This window comes from Phyllostomus discolor, chromosome 1 (assembly GCF_004126475.2).
Source record: "Phyllostomus discolor isolate MPI-MPIP mPhyDis1 chromosome 1, mPhyDis1.pri.v3, whole genome shotgun sequence".
In the NCBI taxonomy this organism is placed as follows: Eukaryota; Metazoa; Chordata; class Mammalia; order Chiroptera; family Phyllostomidae; genus Phyllostomus; species Phyllostomus discolor.
Window position 1 is genome coordinate 98,870,240 of NC_040903.2, and position 18,374 is coordinate 98,888,613.

General features: G+C 35.7%; 1 protein-coding gene across 6 annotated transcripts in view; it reads left to right on the top strand.

Annotated features, from left to right (window-relative positions):
* Positions 1 to 17,789, top strand: part of SNCA (synuclein alpha) — a 119,820-nt gene extending 102,031 nt beyond the window's left edge. For all 6 annotated transcript variants that reach the window (XM_036026473.1, XM_036026461.1, XM_028506427.2 and 3 more), the window contains exons 5-6: positions 15,089 to 15,172; positions 17,388 to 17,789. In XM_036026473.1, coding sequence (XP_035882366.1) covers positions 15,089 to 15,172; positions 17,388 to 17,420 — 117 coding nt within the window. In that variant the 3' untranslated portion in view covers positions 17,421 to 17,789. The remainder of the gene's footprint in view (positions 1 to 15,088; positions 15,173 to 17,387) is intronic.
* The last annotated feature ends 585 nt before the right edge of the window (positions 17,790 to 18,374 follow it).

Here is an 18,374-nt window from a genome sequence, read left to right on the forward strand (position 1 = left end):
TTTTTTTAAGATTTTATTTATTTATTTTTAGAGAGGGAAGGGAGAGAGATAGAGAGAAACATCAATGTGCGGCCGCTGGGGGCCATGGCCTGCAATCCAGGCATGTACCCTGGCTGGGAATCGAACCTGGGACACTTTGGTTCCCAGCCCGCACTCCATCCACTGAGCTACGCCAGCCAGGGCTAGAAGGTAGTTTTCTATACAAATATTTTATATATACACACACACACACACACACACTTTAGAGTTGGCTTTTAATATAACACATAGCTGGGCCACCTAAATTACTTGTTCACTGAGCAGCTATGAGGCCTGGAGAGTTGCCCTAAAGGGAGGACAGTAGTAGAGCTGTCTGAGGCAGAGGTGTTTTTTAATTCTTTATCTATTGAACACTGTTACACTGGTGCTGTGAAACAGTTCACAATTAACTCAGTCCATGTGAAAGATTCAAAAGTTAGGCTAAATCCTTTGTCTTCTAAAGAAAATCAGAATACTGGGCTGGTTAGTTCAATTAAAAAATCAATGATACCCAGATTCCACTTGGCACTCATTGCCTCTCAGCAGTAATTTTTTTCTTTCTAATTGATATTTTATCTTATTTTTCAGAGTCCATTATAAAACTTTTCCACTTCCCTTAAGACCACAACACCACCAGAGTAATTAAGCACTTATCTTTTAAAAATTATTTTATTTTTGTTCAATTACAGTTGTCTGGATTTTCTGCACACCACTCCCCCCACCACCCAACCCCAGCCAAACCCACCTCCCTCCCTTGCTTCCACCCTCCCCCTTGGTGTTGTCCATGTGTCCTTTACAGTAGTTCCTGAAAACCATTCCCCTCTTTGTCCCCTCCCTCCTCCCCTCTGGCTATTGTTAGATTGTTCTTAATTTCAATGACTCTGTTATATTTTGTTTGCCTTTTTCTTTTCTTGATTATGTTCCAGTTAAAGGTGAGGTCATATGGTATTTGTCCCTCACTGCCTGGCTTATTTCACTTGGCATAATTCTCTCCAGTTCCATCCATACTGTCATGAAGGGTAGGAGCTCCTTCTCTCTCTGCTGCATAGTATTCCATTGTAAACACTCATCTTTAGCATAAGATTGGTATTATTTTCAATGCATTTTGACCATCAATCGTCTTTGTGACTTTAGGCAAAAATGCAATCTCTGACATTCATATTTCTCATCAGTATAATGGGATGATTAACTACCTACAAGATTATTTAATAAATAAATATTTACCGAAAAACTCTATCTTTATAATCTCATTACCTATTTCACTTAGAAAGTAGAGAGTGTTGCAGACTCCTTTCTGTTCTCTCATCTCCATCCAGAGCTTCATGTTCATGCTGACATGTCCTGCCTTTCCTTTAAGTAAGCAACACCTGTGTTCTCGATTCCATTCCTTCCCCCTCCTTTGAGATCTTGCTCTATCAGCCAGCCCTTCTCTGCCTTGTACCATAAAACTCTACTTGTACTGACATCACTAACAAGTCTCTTCACTCTCTAAAAAAAAAAACACAACAAACAAAAAGCCCCAAAACAAAAAGCCTATTCATCACAAATTCTATCACCTTCAAAATTAATTATCCCAACAACTTTCTCTGCTTATAACTTCTCAAACTGTTGTTACCATCACAGCCTTCAACAGTTTGCTTTTATTCCTTTATCCCCTTAAATCTGAATTCTCCCTCCATCTTTTTCTGGACTATTCAACAAACTTAAACAGTTATTAAACATGCATATACCCCCATGCAAAAAATGCTTAGTACCGAAAGTGCACGTGTGTGGCTCTTCCTCATTTTCTTTCATCCAGTGCTTGAAACAGTCTGTAGTATGCTGATGGATAATGAAAGGCCTTTTTCATTTAGCTTCTGAAAGATTATTGTTTCCTGTTTGTTGTCCTCTGTCCCTTACTTTGTACTCTTTTACCTTCCTTGACCCCTAACTAGAAAGGTTGCTCAGGTAATGCTGTATTGTTTTCCTCCTTTTGCCTCTTTTCCTCTTAGTTGTGAACTCTGCTTACCTCCTCAAATACCTCTATGGAGTAAATATTCAAAACGTATTTATAATTTTTTCACTTTTATTTTTTAATTAAATTGGGACAACACTGGTCAAGAGGGTCATATAGGTTTCAAGTGTATATTCCTGATACAATGTCTGTAAATTCCACTGTGTGTCCACCACCCAAAGAAAAATAATCTTTCATCACCATGTATTTGGCAACCTTTACCCTTTACTACTCCCTGCCCCCTTCCCTCTGGTAAATAACAACCATGAAGTTTATCTATGAGATTCAGTTTTGTACCCAATGTGTACCTGAAATCATATGATTTTTAGCTTTTCCTGACTGACTTATTTCACTTAGTATAATATTCTTAAGGTTCATCCATGTTGTCACAAGTGTATTTCATCTTTTCTTATGGCTGAGTGTTCCATAGTATACACACACCGTATTTACCTATAATTCTGAAGTCTTAACTCTCACCTCATACTTTCAACACATATTTGTGGGGACACCTCAGACTCTACATAAAAGATGACTTTGGCCTTAAAATCTGCTTTGCCCTATTTTTCTTTAGTGCTAATAAGTGTCCAGTTTCCTAATCAGTAAAACTCAAACCTAATTGTTTTTACCTCTTGTCCTGTACTATCTGTTCATGTTAAAGTAGTGTTAAGAGACCAAGGGTCTCATATTTCTGCACATTTTACAAGAAAGGCACTAACAGAATTTTGTCTGAGATAGTGTTTCAAGGATTTTTATATAGTGAACAGACCTCGAGGATAGAAATAGTTCTCTCCTCTAAAGAAGAGGGCAGGCGTGTTCACAGTCTTGGTTTAGGAAGAGTGTCTCTGGAGTAAAGGAAAGACGTGTTTACTATTAGTACAAAAGGTCCAGGTTAAGTTAGCCCTGGATTTCTCTTCTATAAGGCAACTCACTGGCTGTGTAGGTTTCACCTGAACTTCCCATGGGTATTGGCACTTGGGGAATTGCTAAAAAAATGATGATACTCTGCCTACCACTGTTACTCTTCTCCACTACTGCTGTTTAGTAATAGAGTCATTTTTCTCTTACCCAAGAGTCCTGTGTCTTTAGCCTGCATCTGTGGAACTGGCAGGGTAACGTTTTTAGTTTGCAAGTGGTATAAAGTCTCAGACTTATCACAATCCTTAAACAATAATTGCTACATTCCATTCTTTCATCTTCTAAATTATCTTGCAACACCAATCCCTTTTGCTCCATTTCCATTCCCATTCCTCTAGTCACCTCATCACCTCTGTCTGGATTGTGTCTGAGATGGATTGCCTACACTCCCCATTCATCTCTGCTTCCCTTCCTTCCAAACTCTTCTGCACATCATTGCCAGAACATTCCTCCTCAAACTTTGTATTCTACAACTTCTTCCCATGACAACACAGAACAATTCTTACATGTTCAAACTCCAGGGCACCCATCTGTCTCCACACCCTATTCTCTAGCCAGATAAAAGTCACTCCCCTGCCATTATGTTTTTGTCCATAATGTGTCCACTCCCTGAAGTTCCCACTCATCACAAAAACATTCAGACCAAGTTCCAATGGTGTTTCCTCAGGCCAGAAGTCATCCCACTCCATTCTAAACATTTTACTTTTACCTTCCTTATGCCCTGTATCACCTTGCATTATCTAGCTTTTATGTATCTCATTTTACTTACCTAGATTTGAGGCTGGTTGAGGTAAAGGGACCATCCCTTATACAGCATGCACATTCTACAATTCTCGTTTAATGCACTATACATAATAAGTACGTTTTATATATATACTGCTAATTTGTTTCTTTTGATTAGTTGAATAGGTAGATTAGTAACAGCAATAAGATCACATGTTTGGTGACAATATAATACAAAACACATGGGAATTCTAAATGAGATTGTACAGAAATAACATTTTCTATTTCACAGTTTTTTTATTATAATTTGGAGGCTCTTATTGATAAATAATAACAGAAAAATGTCATTACATCAATTCTGAGTACAAAATAATGTTAATTATATAGTTACTCCCCAAAATCTTATAGGCCCTTAAACACAAATGTATTGTACATTTTTAGAAGCAAGTCACAGTGTTACCAGTTATTGTGACATATTGTCAGATACTCTAATGCTACACTGTTGGTAGTTGAACTTAGTACAGTTGGTAGCAAGAACTTAGTACAGAGTACTTCCCCAATGTTGTGTTTCTTATGTAAAGATTGTAATGGATTGATATGGCAGTCTAGAGTTTCACAAGTACAGTACTGACCCTTTCCTAAGGTTAACCCCAAGAGTCTACAGTGGAAAAAGCATGACTTTTTATCTGTATCTTATTTTGCTTCAATTATGAGAAGTGAGGTACTTCAAGGACAAGAGGTGCTTCTTACCAGCATTATAAATGTCAAGCAAAGTACAATCGTCCTCCAGTACTGGTGCTGTGAATATTTCTCACCCTTGGTATGGTCTGAATATAATGTCACTTCTGCTTATAAGCCTTCGGTTTAAAATAATTAGACACTGTATTTGTCGCATGTGTGCTGATAGCTCTGTAGCATTTGCTTATTATCTATGTCGCTAAGATGTACTCAGGACTTGGCAGGGTCCATTTATCATTTAGTGCTGAAAGTTTGCAGCTGTAGTTTTAGACCGCTGAGAGAAAGGGAACAAAGGGGAGGACAATGCACCAGTTTGTGGAAAGTAAAAATATGAAGGTCCACTGGAGTGACACATGTAGCTCATCAATGAGATAAGGTAAATGCTTCCATTCTCAAATAATTTTTTATTCCAATATTTTCCAAGAAAAGCTTTAAAATAACTTTAAAAATAAAGCTTTTAAAAAGGCTTTAAAAATAAAATCAGCAATAAAATTAAAATGTAACAATGGGTAATATGTATGATATACATTTATTGGGATACTTAGATAACAAAAGTCAAAGGCTGAGACAGTAAAATGCATGCTCAGCAAACATTTGGTATTTTTGTGTACTGGTAATCATACACTGTTTCATGTACATGTCTCATTTAATACAACAACAATCTAAAAAAGGTTTTATTATTACCATTTTCCAATTCAGGCATCTAAATTGCTCAAAATCTCGTGGAATCCATCTACTGGCTACCAAGTCCCATGCTATTAAAAGTGTTCTTTCTCCTTGTCTTCAAACAACAAATAGTGTATACAATTGTTGGAGAATGGGGACTATGATTCAAGGTATTTAGAGTGATTGTGTAACCAGTTTGAGTTCTTTACCAGTGACCAAATTTAGGGATCATCCTCAATATATACTTTTCCTTCGCACACACACTCAGGCACACATGAAACCATTCACCCCACCTCCTTTTTGCAACCGTAGAGACGGCTGCAGCATCTTAAGTACAGAATATTCTGTGCATTCTTTATTTTTCTCCCTCTGATACAGAAATTAGGAGTTCCCACTCAATCAAAACTAGAGGGACTTACAAATGAATCAAATTAAAAAAGGAAAAATGGTTGAAAAAATTAAATTCAGAGCTCTACATTGATTTACTGAGTTTAATAATATAATCCGGAAATAATGGATGATTTAAAAGTAATTAAATGAACAAAAGCTTTTATTGCTTAATTAAGTAAAGAAACAGACAAAACTAGACAATGCAAAGGGTATTGATTTATGTGATGAGAATATAATCTTTTATTCTCCTTCATATTTTCAGTGGAATAAGACAATGTAAATAAGCAAATGTCATACTAAGTATATCTGCCCCATAAACTTGGTGCAGGGGCTTAGGATTCCCATTTGCAGTGTGAAGATAAGGTCTGTGACCCAGGTAGAAGTTGTATTGGTTCCTCAGAAGGGATGAAGAAACTCAAGTGATGATATTTCAAACCATTCTAAAAACCTAGATTCTGTGCCACATATTTAGGGGAAAAATGAAAAAAATATTTCTGATGACTTAATTATTTCTACTCTCTGAAAACACTCTAATGAGAAGTTCTAAACCAGAAAAATGCTATGCAGTAAATTCAGCTATTTATTCCTTGGATAACAAAAGGTTAAGCAGTTAGCATTTGCAGATTTAATAGCTATGTGGTATATATATATATATATACACACACACACACATATATACAATGTTTTTTATCCTTGTAAATACATTTCTCATGTATGTGTTTGTATATATGTATGTATACATACACACATGTAAAAGAAAATATATAATATAATATATAATATAAATTATATATAGTATATATAGTATAGTATATAGCATAGTATACTATTATTATATAGTATACTATATAATATATATTACATAATATATATTTATATTTACATATGAATAAATATATTTTTATATATTTCTTTTAGCCTCTTACTTTTTCTGATAAAAATGACATATTGCCCCATAGTAGAGATAGCTAGATATTTAATCATAAAGTATTTACATTGTGTTTTGAGATTATTAATTTTTTAAAACTTAATTTTACCTGTGCAAGCAGCTCAACTTAATGTTTTTAGTAAGAAGGTGTTTGTTTTTTCATAAGCTTGACCAATATTGCATAATAGCTAGGAGTGCTGGCTGTGGAGCCAAACTGATTACCTCTGCTCATTCATTAATAAAATAAAGATAATAGAAGTAACTTCCTCATAGTTTTTTTTAATTAATAATGCATGTGAAACTCTTGGGACAGCACCCAGTACAGAGTAAGCACTAAATAAACCTTACCTAATGTTGTTATTTCATGTCAGAGTAAGGTGAAAAACTGAGCATTTTAATATTTCATTTGAATGGCCCTCTAAGGATATGCCCAGTTCATTATCTTTCATGATAATCTTACAGATTCCCTTTTATCTCAGATCTGTTGAGACATGGATAGAGGTTTTCAGAGAAAAGTTTTTGTAAGTAACCCAAAGAAAAGAGCAGCCACAACTTGTGTGAAAAGCTTAAAGATGAAAAAATTACAGGGCAGAATAATTGCAACAACTATTGAAACTGACTGCTGTGACCTGCCTGTGGTCATCATTCCATTCCTGCCTCCTGTCATGGATGCTAATTAAGCAAAGGTGTTCCAACCAAGAGCCAAGATCCGCTTGAAGAGTATTCTTCCCAGCTCTTGTGAGCCTACACACGTGACTCGCATCTCTTTCCCAATAGTAAGAAGACTCCTGGAACCTCAGGTGGTCGGTCACATGCTCCTGACTGTGCTATGCTCCATTGCTGGCTTTCTCGTGGCCTTTCCCAGTCTTCCCTCTCTGACATGAAGAAGACACCTCATTATCTTACCCTTTAAGATTTCTCTCTTGGGTATCGTAGACACCGGTCTTTAAGCTATTGTGTTCACTCCCTGCTTTTGTGTGCTTTACAGCCCTGTAAGTCCTATTCACCCTTTGGTGTAAGAGTAATTTGTCTTGCCTGAAGTATTTTCTCCCAGTCAGATATTAAGACCAATTCCCCATCAGTTTTTAAAGCAAACACCTGGACTCTGACTCACTAAGGTCTTGACAGCAGCTTTCTCTTCACATGAGCCTTTTAGCATTCCCTAGGTTCCCTAAAATACAGAAGCGGGTTCCTTACTTCATTTTCAAAATCTGCTTTCCCCCATTAATTCTAGCTGTAAGATTTGCCTCCATATATCAGTACATTTGCAACGATGAAATGACTGACTGCTTCTGAACTCAACACGAGGGTAGACGTTTCTCGGGTTGACCGCTTTGATGTTTTATTCAATCACTACCCAAGGGGCTGATTTTCAAGAATTCTACCACGCAAACTTAAAATAATAAGCATATATAATAGTGAACATACTAATAGCATTTTTATCCATGGAGGAGAGCCATTAGTATTTAGATGTGAAACTGAAAAAATAGTTTATTCTCAAACTTCCCATTGTGTGTTGGTATTTGCAACTAGGTCTATTTCCAAATAAGGGGTGGGGGTTGGGGGAAGTCACTGTTTCTGTGTCCTGACCTCTTATTAGGTGAGTCATCTAATTGCATAGCATTGTCACAAATGTTGCTGTCACTGAGCTGCTGGTTATATTTACCAAAGGGAAGGGAGATTTAAGATAGAATATTACCTTTTTTGCTGTATAATGAAAATTTCTTCTAAAAATGATTTATAGATCAGTTATGTTGTGATTTACAGTTGAATGTATTTAAAACTGGGTTCATGGGTAATACTGATAAATAGCACACAAAAGTAACCCAAAAATAGATTTAATGTAGTAGTAGCTTTACTCTCTCCTCCACTCTCAAACCTTTAAAAACGGTCAAATGAAATAAGGAGGGGGGAGAGAAAAGGAAATAATTCATATTTCCTTTTCTCTCCCCCCTCCTTTTCCTCCCCCCTCCTCTCTGTCTTCCTTTCTCCATCTCTCTCCATCCTTCCCTCTCAAGATGTCCTCTTGACATCTGTCAAGACCAAAAAATAGTTAAAAAGGCAAAAGACAAGGAAGCAACTAATATACTAATAGATTATCCTAAGTAGAGCATGAATAGCTATGGGAGACTATTTTCTCTGACAGTATCATTCAATTAAAATAGATGTGCATTTTAAATTTGACGTTTCATGGTATGTATGAATAATGTAGAGTATGGTATATTTACTGCATGACTTAATAATGTCCATTTATTTGACTAATCTCAAGTGATCCAGATGGTCGATGACAGAGTAATTTGTGAACTTCCTGAGACACAACCTGAGTAGATATATCACACAGCTGGTGAGGGTAGGTCACCTTACCAACCAGAAAGCCTAGCAGATGACCAGAAGCTGTGTCTTCACTCAGTCTTCTTGCTATGTTTTACTTATTGCAGCATAAAAAATTTATGATGAAAATCATATGCTATAATTAACATTTTACTTAGAGTCAAGACAGTATCAGGAGGTAGCCTCAGAGGTCATTGGTGGTCCAGTGTAGTGTGTGTGTGTGTGTGTGTGTTTTCCCTCAGCCTAGAGCATGTCTTATATAAGTGAGTAGTAAATGTTGATAGAACATTATGAACTAGGACATCTAAAATGCAACAGGATGCTATATTATCAAAACTTGAGATGTTTTGTCTTGTTGAAAGGTAACACAATCTTAAATATTGCTACTTTGAAATAACAGTGCAAAAACATTCAAAGTACCATAATTACAGACTTGTCTCTGTACCGTGCGTATCACACTTTAATTCCTGCTGATGCCATGACCTTCTGTTTACCAATTCTCTTTTACATCTATCTGACTGCATAAGTAAATGTTGCAATTCTTTGCCCCCTATCTATATAACTGCCTTGAAAGGAACAGAGTTGTTCAGTGGACTTCAACCACAAGGCCCCTAGCCATTTGTGCTGGTTCTGCCATATTTGATACATTCCTAAAGGTGTAGAGTATTGACTAAACAATCCCATTCATCACTTTAATTCTTCCCTAGATCTAAACCATTACTATATTTTACCCAACAATAAAAATTAAATTTTAATTAAACCATACATAATTGGAAAGAAAGGGGGGTTCATTTAATGCCTCTTTAGCATGATTATTATTCTTTGGGTATTGGTTATACCAGAATGTGCTAATTTTCATCATTTCTTATGTCATACTAGAATGCATTTAAATACTCTTTATATTGTAAACAGTAAATGTGATCATTACATTGCTTTTTATATATATTTATATATATAATATTAATACAAAATGTAGTGGCATTGCTGAACTACTTATGTTGTTTTGATTTTAAAGATTAAGTACTTGTTCAAAGTTATTTTTGAAATTTTAATTTCTGCCCTTGCCGATGTGGCTTAGTGGACTGAGCACTAGCCTGCAAACCAAAGGGTCATCAGTTCAATTCCCAGTCAGAGCACATGCCTGGGTTGCAGGCCAAGTCCCCAGTAGGGGGTGTGCAAGAGGCAACAACACATTGATGTTTCTGTCCTTCTTTCTCCCTCCTTTTCTCTAAAAATAAATAAATAAAATCTAAAACAATTAATTTCTTTTCTTTATAAAACTGCTGTTTTTTAAAAAATTAAAATCAATCTGACTTTTGAATCAGATGCCCTTTGCTCCTCTCAAACTGAATATATTTTAACCTTTTAAACAAGATTCTTATACCTGCCTACTCCATTTTTCTAGTTTTTCAATAATGTAAATGGTACTGCTGTTAGTGAAATACACTATCCATAACCATAATATACTCTTCATCTTAAAAAGGTTTTTGCATGTTTTTGAAAAGCCTGTGCTATTTTCACTTGAACAGAAGTTCTGTGCTTGATTTCATATCAAAAATGCTGGATTCTTTAAGATGAGTGTTAAATTAAGCTTTTTATTCCCCCCTTTAGTTAGAGTTCTTTGTTTAGTTTCTACATTTATTTTTAGAATTACTCTCTCTCTCCCCTATCCCCATTGTTTGAGCTGTTGAGTTATTCGGGGTTGGTTATCATTGTTTCACAATGCAGAAAATAATAGTTCCACACAAAATATCTTGCAGTGTAAAAGAAGTGGAGAGAAGAGTGCTTCTGCTGCTTTGAATATTTGAGGCATAGATGCCTGGTAGTGACTGAAGCTCTGTTGTTATAAATATCACCGTTGAGTGTGTCTCAGAGTCTTTAGAAAATCTGACCATTTGCCAACAGTCTTTTACAGACTTCAAAATGAGAGACTTCATACTAACAGCAGGTAATTGCTATAGTCTGTACCAAATGATGCCACAGAGTTTACGAAAATACAGTGATACTGGGTAATGATTTCCAAGGAATGTATTACACCCTCACAGGACCCTAGGATGCATTTTTAACAAGGACAACAGGCGATTGTAGGTTTTAGGTATGAAGGTGGTTTGGGAAAGCAATTTTATCTCCATTGTAAGTGACATTAAATATATAATAAAAATACGTCATGCAATTGAACAAAAATAATTTTGTTACACAAGTTATTAACCTATGTTTCTCAAAAGGAAAACTGGGACATGTTTAAGGGTTCATGTGGGCAAAACACAGTTTGAGCAGCATCCCATCTAGCAGACAGAAAGGATCTCCAAGCAGCTGTACGAAATGAGACTTTTATAAGCAGAAGGGAGTGGAAATGAGGAAATTATACTTAGGTTAAAAAGCATGTTGGTTATTAAAAGGTTACTTTCCTTTAGGGCATGGCATAGACTTCAGGCAGATTAGTGCTGATCTGGTGATTCCTGATTGACTGGTTTAATTACTTGGATGGCTAAAGTCTGCTTGGTGACATGGGACTTAGCATAAGCATGTTCATTTGGGGCATGGCACCCCTTTGATCAGACTCTCAGCCTAGATGGAAGAAGATGTGATCAAAGATTTAAGGCATTAGCACTACTCCCCATTACAGCTTTGGAGTGCTTGTAGTTTTTTCAAAATCTGTGTTGTATTCAGTGGTCACAGGTTAAGGTTTACATTCCTTAAACTGGTTATTCTTTTCACATCTTATGTGCTATTCTTAATGAGATCATTTACTTGGTGATTAGCAACTGCAAACATGCATTTGAAGCCTTTGAGAAAATACAGCGCATCAGGGAGATTACTATGGTTATTATAAACTGGATCATCCCCAATGTGTGCAGTGCACTTTGGAGCTATGGTCCCCAAGGCACAAACTAATCAGAATCAAAGGCTTCAGAGAAAGACTCCAGTGAAGGTGTCACTTTCTTAAGCCAGTGGGCTTGTTCCGTGATCTTACAGAGCTGAGTCTCAACTTTCCCAGAGCAAAGACACCTCATTCTTTCAGCTAAAAGAGAATCAAGGGCTATCCTATTATCAAAAACAACTTTTGTGAGAGACCCTAGGGGTTTTTTGGGCAGCTACTGCTTTAGCAGCAGATTCTGCAATATTCTCAAGAATTAAGGAGAGGGTTCTGATCATAGCCTCATTGCACTTACTGCTAGCTGGGGGATAGGGATTTGCCAAAGAACAAATTTTGAATCATGAATGCTTCCTGGCATCTCCCTTTTGAGTCTGTGACAGCCATGAAGGCCAGTAAAATAGAAGGGTCCGTAGACTCCAAAGGGTATTTTATTCTGATTATCTCTTCCTTGTGTCACTTTCTTTGTAGAGGCTGGAAGCAAAGTTTCCCTGGTTCAGGACTGTTAACCAGAGGCAGGGAAACAGAACCTGCCTCTGAGGTTAGAGGACACAATACCATAGAGCAGAGGCTACTTATGTTTCAAGAATCATACTGTTTGTGAGTAGACTTCTTTGGTGTGTTTAAGCAATCAAATTATGAGAATTTTGTTTACCAGCAATAAACTCTTAACTGGGTTTTAAAGGCATAGACCAAGCCTAATCAAGGATATAACAGAATGTCTTTTTTTTCTCAACTACTGGAATCTATAGATAATTTAATTGAAGAAAACATTTCGAATGTCAAAACTCTCATGGCAGTGGTTAAGAGCACAGTCTCTGAGTCACCTCTGCCAATTTCACTCTGAGTAAGTCGCCAAACCCCTCTAAGACCAAGCTTCCCTGGGAAGATGTGCCCAAGCTAGTTTGCCTCAAAGATCTGTAAGCTTTCTCCACTTCGTGTAATATAATGCAGTTATTTAAGATCTTCACAATTGTTAATAATACTGTAGTCATTAAAAATTAATGCCTTTTTATTTTTTTAAAGATTTTATTTATTTATTTTTAGAGAGGGAAGGGAGGGAGAAAGAGAGAGAGAGAGAGAAACGTCAATGTGCGGTTGCTGGGGATCATGGCCTGCAACCCAGGCATGTGCCCTGACTGGGAATCGAACCTGCGACACTTTGGTTCGCAGCCTGCGCTCAATCCGCTGAGCTATGCCAGCCAGGGCTAATGCCTTTTTATTTTAATGAAATCAGCAATCTCATTTTCCAGAATCAGACCTGTGAAAGCAACATATATTTTATTCCTTTAGTGAGTAAACATTTCTGAAAGTAGGTGCTTATTCTTGTGAAACATAGATAGTTATTGAATATCTTGGACTTTATCTTGGATTGCTCATTCTTATATCTTTGTTTCCTCTTTCTTTCATTTGTTTATGTGTCTTTATTCTTGTAGCTTACCTTCTCTCTCATCATTTATTTGATCTCTCTTTTAATATTGTGTTAGCATTACCTCTGTGGTTTCTCAAATCCTGGCCCTATAATTAAGCCAGTTTTACAATTCTTTTATATTTTTGATTTATAAGATAATTTCTCAAGGACATAAACTGGTTACATATATGGGTGCAATTTTACGCCCTGTATATAGTTTAAAATTAGTGATCAAGTGTAATTTTAAAAAGATTAGGTAAATGCATGCTCAAAAATGCACATGCTTTTGTTATGTTCTCACTACCTGACTGAATCAGTATTTAAAATTAACATGGATGGATTTCATTTGCTTCCAAAGCATGATCAGTCGAGCCAAAGAATTCATAAGCATCACCCAATGTTACTCGGCTGAATGTTGAAGGACGTACACAGACACACCAAAATACACACACACTCAGTAACATTACCAGCTTTAGTTTTACAGTAGACCTCATTTGTGATAGTTGAACAGCAAACAAGTCAGTTCTGCCATATTTACTTGTCCAGTCTACATAAAATTCTCTAGCAGGTTAGAAAAATAAGTCTCTACTTGTTAGTTTAAAAATACATGGGAACAGGAAATTTACCTATTCTTCACATACTTGACTATTTCTAAAAGTTATATACATACGAATAGAGAATAAATGATGTTATTGGCTCCTCCCAATTAAGACAGGTAAATTGCTGTCTCAATTTATTATTAAAGCTGTTTGTGCTTAGAGAAAACTGAAGTCACTTGTCTAACATCACAAAACATCTGGAATATGGAGGCATTAGGATTTGAGCTTCAGATTTGTGCTGCTACAGTCCTTTTGTCTAACTACAATGCATCAGAATCTGTATTCTTGACTTGTACTTGGAGGTGAAATACTATGAAAACAACACCTTTACTCTGCATTTAGAAAAAGGTATTTGGAGAATGGTTTATATTAAATTTTTTATATATAACTTGAGATTTTTTGGTTTATGAAAAAAGGTGGTCAGGGGAGGATGATCTGTAAACTTCTCTGCCCTATGCAGGCATCAGCATTAGTTTGACCTTCTCTTAAGGTCAGCCATAGCCAGTTTCTTATCCTCCTTCCTGTCACTTCATGCTGAAGATATGTGGAGACATTATTTATGTCAGGCATAATTTTGGACATAGCTGCATTGATTGAGGGGCTACTTGATCTCTGAGTAAATCCATTTAAGCTCACACTGTTTCTCTGCTCTTTTAATTTGTAATGATAACTACTTTGCTGGAATAAATGCAAAACAATAAGGGGTGATTAATGAAGAATAATAAAATCACAATAGTTTCAGATTGAATTTTGTGGTATCCTATTTCTAAGGGGAGAGACCTGAAAAACTGACCATGTATTTGATTTTCTTCCTCCAAATATATATAGTTTAAACTTTGAAATTTCAGAAAAAATTTATGTGCCATAATTTAAACTACGTTACAAAATATGTATGCTTTTACATCATAAGTGATTATAACTTAAAAATTGATTTAAAAAATAAAAAATACACACTATCCAACAAAATGTACTTTTAATATTTTGTTGTATTTTCTTTCAATTGTTTTACCTTTGCATCTGAGTTCTACACAGGTTGTGTCCACAACATACACAGTACTTTTTATCCTGACATTTTATCAGAAATATGTTCTCATTTTGTTATGGAATTCTCATATCACATTAATACGTGTCATTATTTACTGAGTTGGTGAATGATGATTTTCCTAGCTCTTTTTCATCCACTGAACATTTAGGTTAATAACTTTTTACTGTTGTCACAGATCCTATAAAAAACATCTTTGGACTATAGCTTTGAACTATCTCCTGTCCAGGGAATTGCTTGGGCAAAAACTTGTTCATATGTAGAGTAAATAAACACGTTGCCTCAATGTTTTTCCAAAAACATTGTATAGTTTAGAATGCCAGAAGTGATATTCAAGAGTGCCATTTTTATGACATCCATGCTGGTATTGTACACAAGATGTTTTCCAAATGTTTGTGACTTTAAAAACCGATAAATGGTGCCTCATCATATTGGTTTTGTGCTTCCACTTAAATTTAGGGTGAAGAAGGAGCTCCACAGGAAGGAATTCTGGAAGATATGCCCGGGGATCCTGACAATGAGACTTATGAAATGCCTTCTGAGGTAAAGTTTATATATATAAAACTCCAAAATTAAAGTTTGGGAGTTTAAGTTTGGTCTTTATAATAAGCAGTACCAAAATCTGTCCCTCTCAGATTTCCCACACATTTCTCCTTAGTGAGAATGACTTACACTCTAGACGAACAAGTTGGCCAACTCCAAGATACATTTTATGTGGACAACTTGCAAGCTAAAAATGGTTTTTACATTTGTGAAGGGTTGTTAAAAAAGGAAAAGCAGCAGTAGCAACAGAAACCATATGTGGCCTATACCCTAAAATACCCACTAACTGGCCCTTTACAGAAAACGTTTGCCAGCTTTCATTTAAGCATTATTTTATTAGAACTCTTACATTCTACAATAAATTCCAAAATGGAAAACTAGAGAAATCAACTAAATGCCAAAAGAAAGTAATTACTACTTGTCATACATTTCTAGTGAGATGTTTGCATAGTAAAAAAGTTAACCAAAAAATCACAAGTAGAAAGATGATAAATGAATGATTTGTGACAACTGATATAATTCAATATAGTATTTTAAACAGTATGATTTGATTTTTATATTAATTTGAAAATAATATTTCTTTAGTAGAAAGTACATCAGAAGGGAAATTAGAAAATACTTTTAGATGAATGAAACTGACTCAAAATAAAACAGAAAATCTGAAAAGATATATAACAAGGAAAGGGGCTGAATTATTATTTAAAAGCTACCCAGAAAGAAAATTTCAGGACCAGATGACTTCACTGGTGAATTCTACTAAACATCTAATGAATAATTATAATAATACCAATTGATTACAATGAATACTAATTAAATTCTCTTCCAAAAAAATAGACAAGGGAGAATGCCCCAACTAATTCTGTGAAGATAATATTACCGTGATACCAAAACCAATGTCATAAAAAAAGAAAATGTGTTACTGCTTCACTAGAAATTGAGTTAAAGTGTGTTGTAGTTAGGTTATACGTCATTCTTCATGGCATCATTACAAGGCATGTTGCTAGTAACCCCATTTATAAAAATTGAAATTCAGTTGTTTCTTTACTTAGTTAGATTTTACCAATGTTTGGGGGTCTTTTTATGCATGGCACAAGGCTGAACACTACAGAAAATGCAAATAAGAGTAATTGATAGTACCAGGACAGAGGGCTACAGGTAAAAACAAATACAAATTCATTTCTTCATTTATTTCTCATGATTTTTTAAACACACATTATTAGCTGTCTTCTCTGCACCAGGTATCACAGAAGCAAAAGTATACAAATTAGACAAAAAAGTATAACAGTTTAACAGGTCTGTTTAGATCAATTGGGAGGAGTTTTACAGAGGAGGTGGTGTTGAGTGGGGTGGGAGGAGCTGGGAGATTTGATAGGCTAAAGTGAAGAGAGGACATTCTAGCACCAGGGTGCATCAGAAGTGAAGGCACGCATGTCTGAGAATCTATGTCTGAGGAAGAGTGAGTAATTGAATAGGAGTCAAGCTTAGGGAACAGAGAGAGTAGTGACAGATTACAGCTGCAGTGATGGGTCAAAGACAAATTATAGAGTACTTACTAGAGCCTTTTCAATTCACTTTGTACTTTGCTGAGACAGCAGCTTGAGTTATTGAAGGTAAGTATTTTATTTTAAACAGGATCCTGATATCATTAGTTATTCTTTAGAAGGACTAACTGACCACTTTTGTTAAGGCCACTAATATTTTTATTGTGGATGTTATCCACATACTGTGTGCCTGGGCTGGGTGGAGGAGAATTCTTTAGAAGAAATAATTGAAGCCATGAATTGGGAGAATAAAAGGAGAGAAAACATAACTAGCCTTTACATGTTTAGTTTCCTTCTAATGATTAGAGCATCTTAGCTTGAAAGAGGCATTATAGGTGACTTGATTTGATTCTCACATTTTACAGTTTAGGAAACTGATAGACAGATAAGCCAAGTAAATTGTGCTGCAAGACTAGGTCATATGATCATTAAATGGCACATGTAAAAGTAGAATCCAGATACCCTGACCACCAGCATAATTCAGTTTTATATTTGACAGGCAGACAAAACTATCAAAAATTATGTTGGATGTAGCAGAATAGTCCCAGAACTGTTATGAGTATGACCTTTATTCAAAGTGGCAAGCCGTACCCTATCTCACTCACCCTAAGCCCTTGATTATGGAGCCCTCACACTAACTTCGCATGTTGTCCTTCTGATTTCCCTAATATTAGGAAGGGTATCAAGACTATGAACCTGAAGCCTAAGAAAGATCTTCGCTCCCAGTTTCTCGAGGTCTGCTGACAGATGTTCCATCCTGTACAAGTGCTCAGTTCCAACATGCCCAGTCATTTTCCCAAAGTTTTTACAGTGTATTTTGAAGTCTTCCATCAGCAGTGGTCGAAGTACCTGCACCTGACCCCACTGAGCATTCCGGTGCTTCCCTCTCACTGAAGTGAATATGAGGTAGCAGGTCCTTGTGTGCTGTGTGAGTACTGTGGCTTCAAGTATAAAACGTTAAAGCAAATTAAAAACACCTAAGTGACTACCACTTATTCCTAAATCCTCACTATTTTTTGTTGCTCTTGTTGAGAAGTTGTGACTTACTATCATATATTAAAAGATTATAAGATTTTTAGGTGTCTTTCAATGATTCTGTCTAATAATAATGATGTATTGTGAAATCTGTCCATATATACAATACTTAAAAACATGTGAGCATGAAACTATGCACCTATACATATTAACTATGAAATTTTACTGTTTTGTGATGTGTTTTATTAATTTGTGTTTGTATATAAATGGTGAAAATTAAAATAAAATGTTATCTCATTACAAAAATCTTATTTTTATCCCATCTCACTTTAATAAAATCATGTTTATAAACAACATGCTTATAAACAACAATTAACTTAATATAAAGTTGCTGACCACCATCTGAAAGAAGAGAAATTTTAGAACTGTTAAACACCTGAGAAAGAACACTAACCTTTTACTCTAGAGAGAACGGGAAGCAGTGCTGCCTAAAGCGTGTTCTCATGCGCACTGGCGCCTTAAGGGGCTACACTGCAGAAGTGGTCTCCATGGAAGGGTGAATGTAAAATAGGATTTTTACCACATCCCCTTTAGATATTCATTAAAGGCTCTGAGGAAATGAATGTTAACTTTCATTTTTTGGGTTAACTTTGTTAACACAAAATTTTCTTTCGTTATTTTATTTA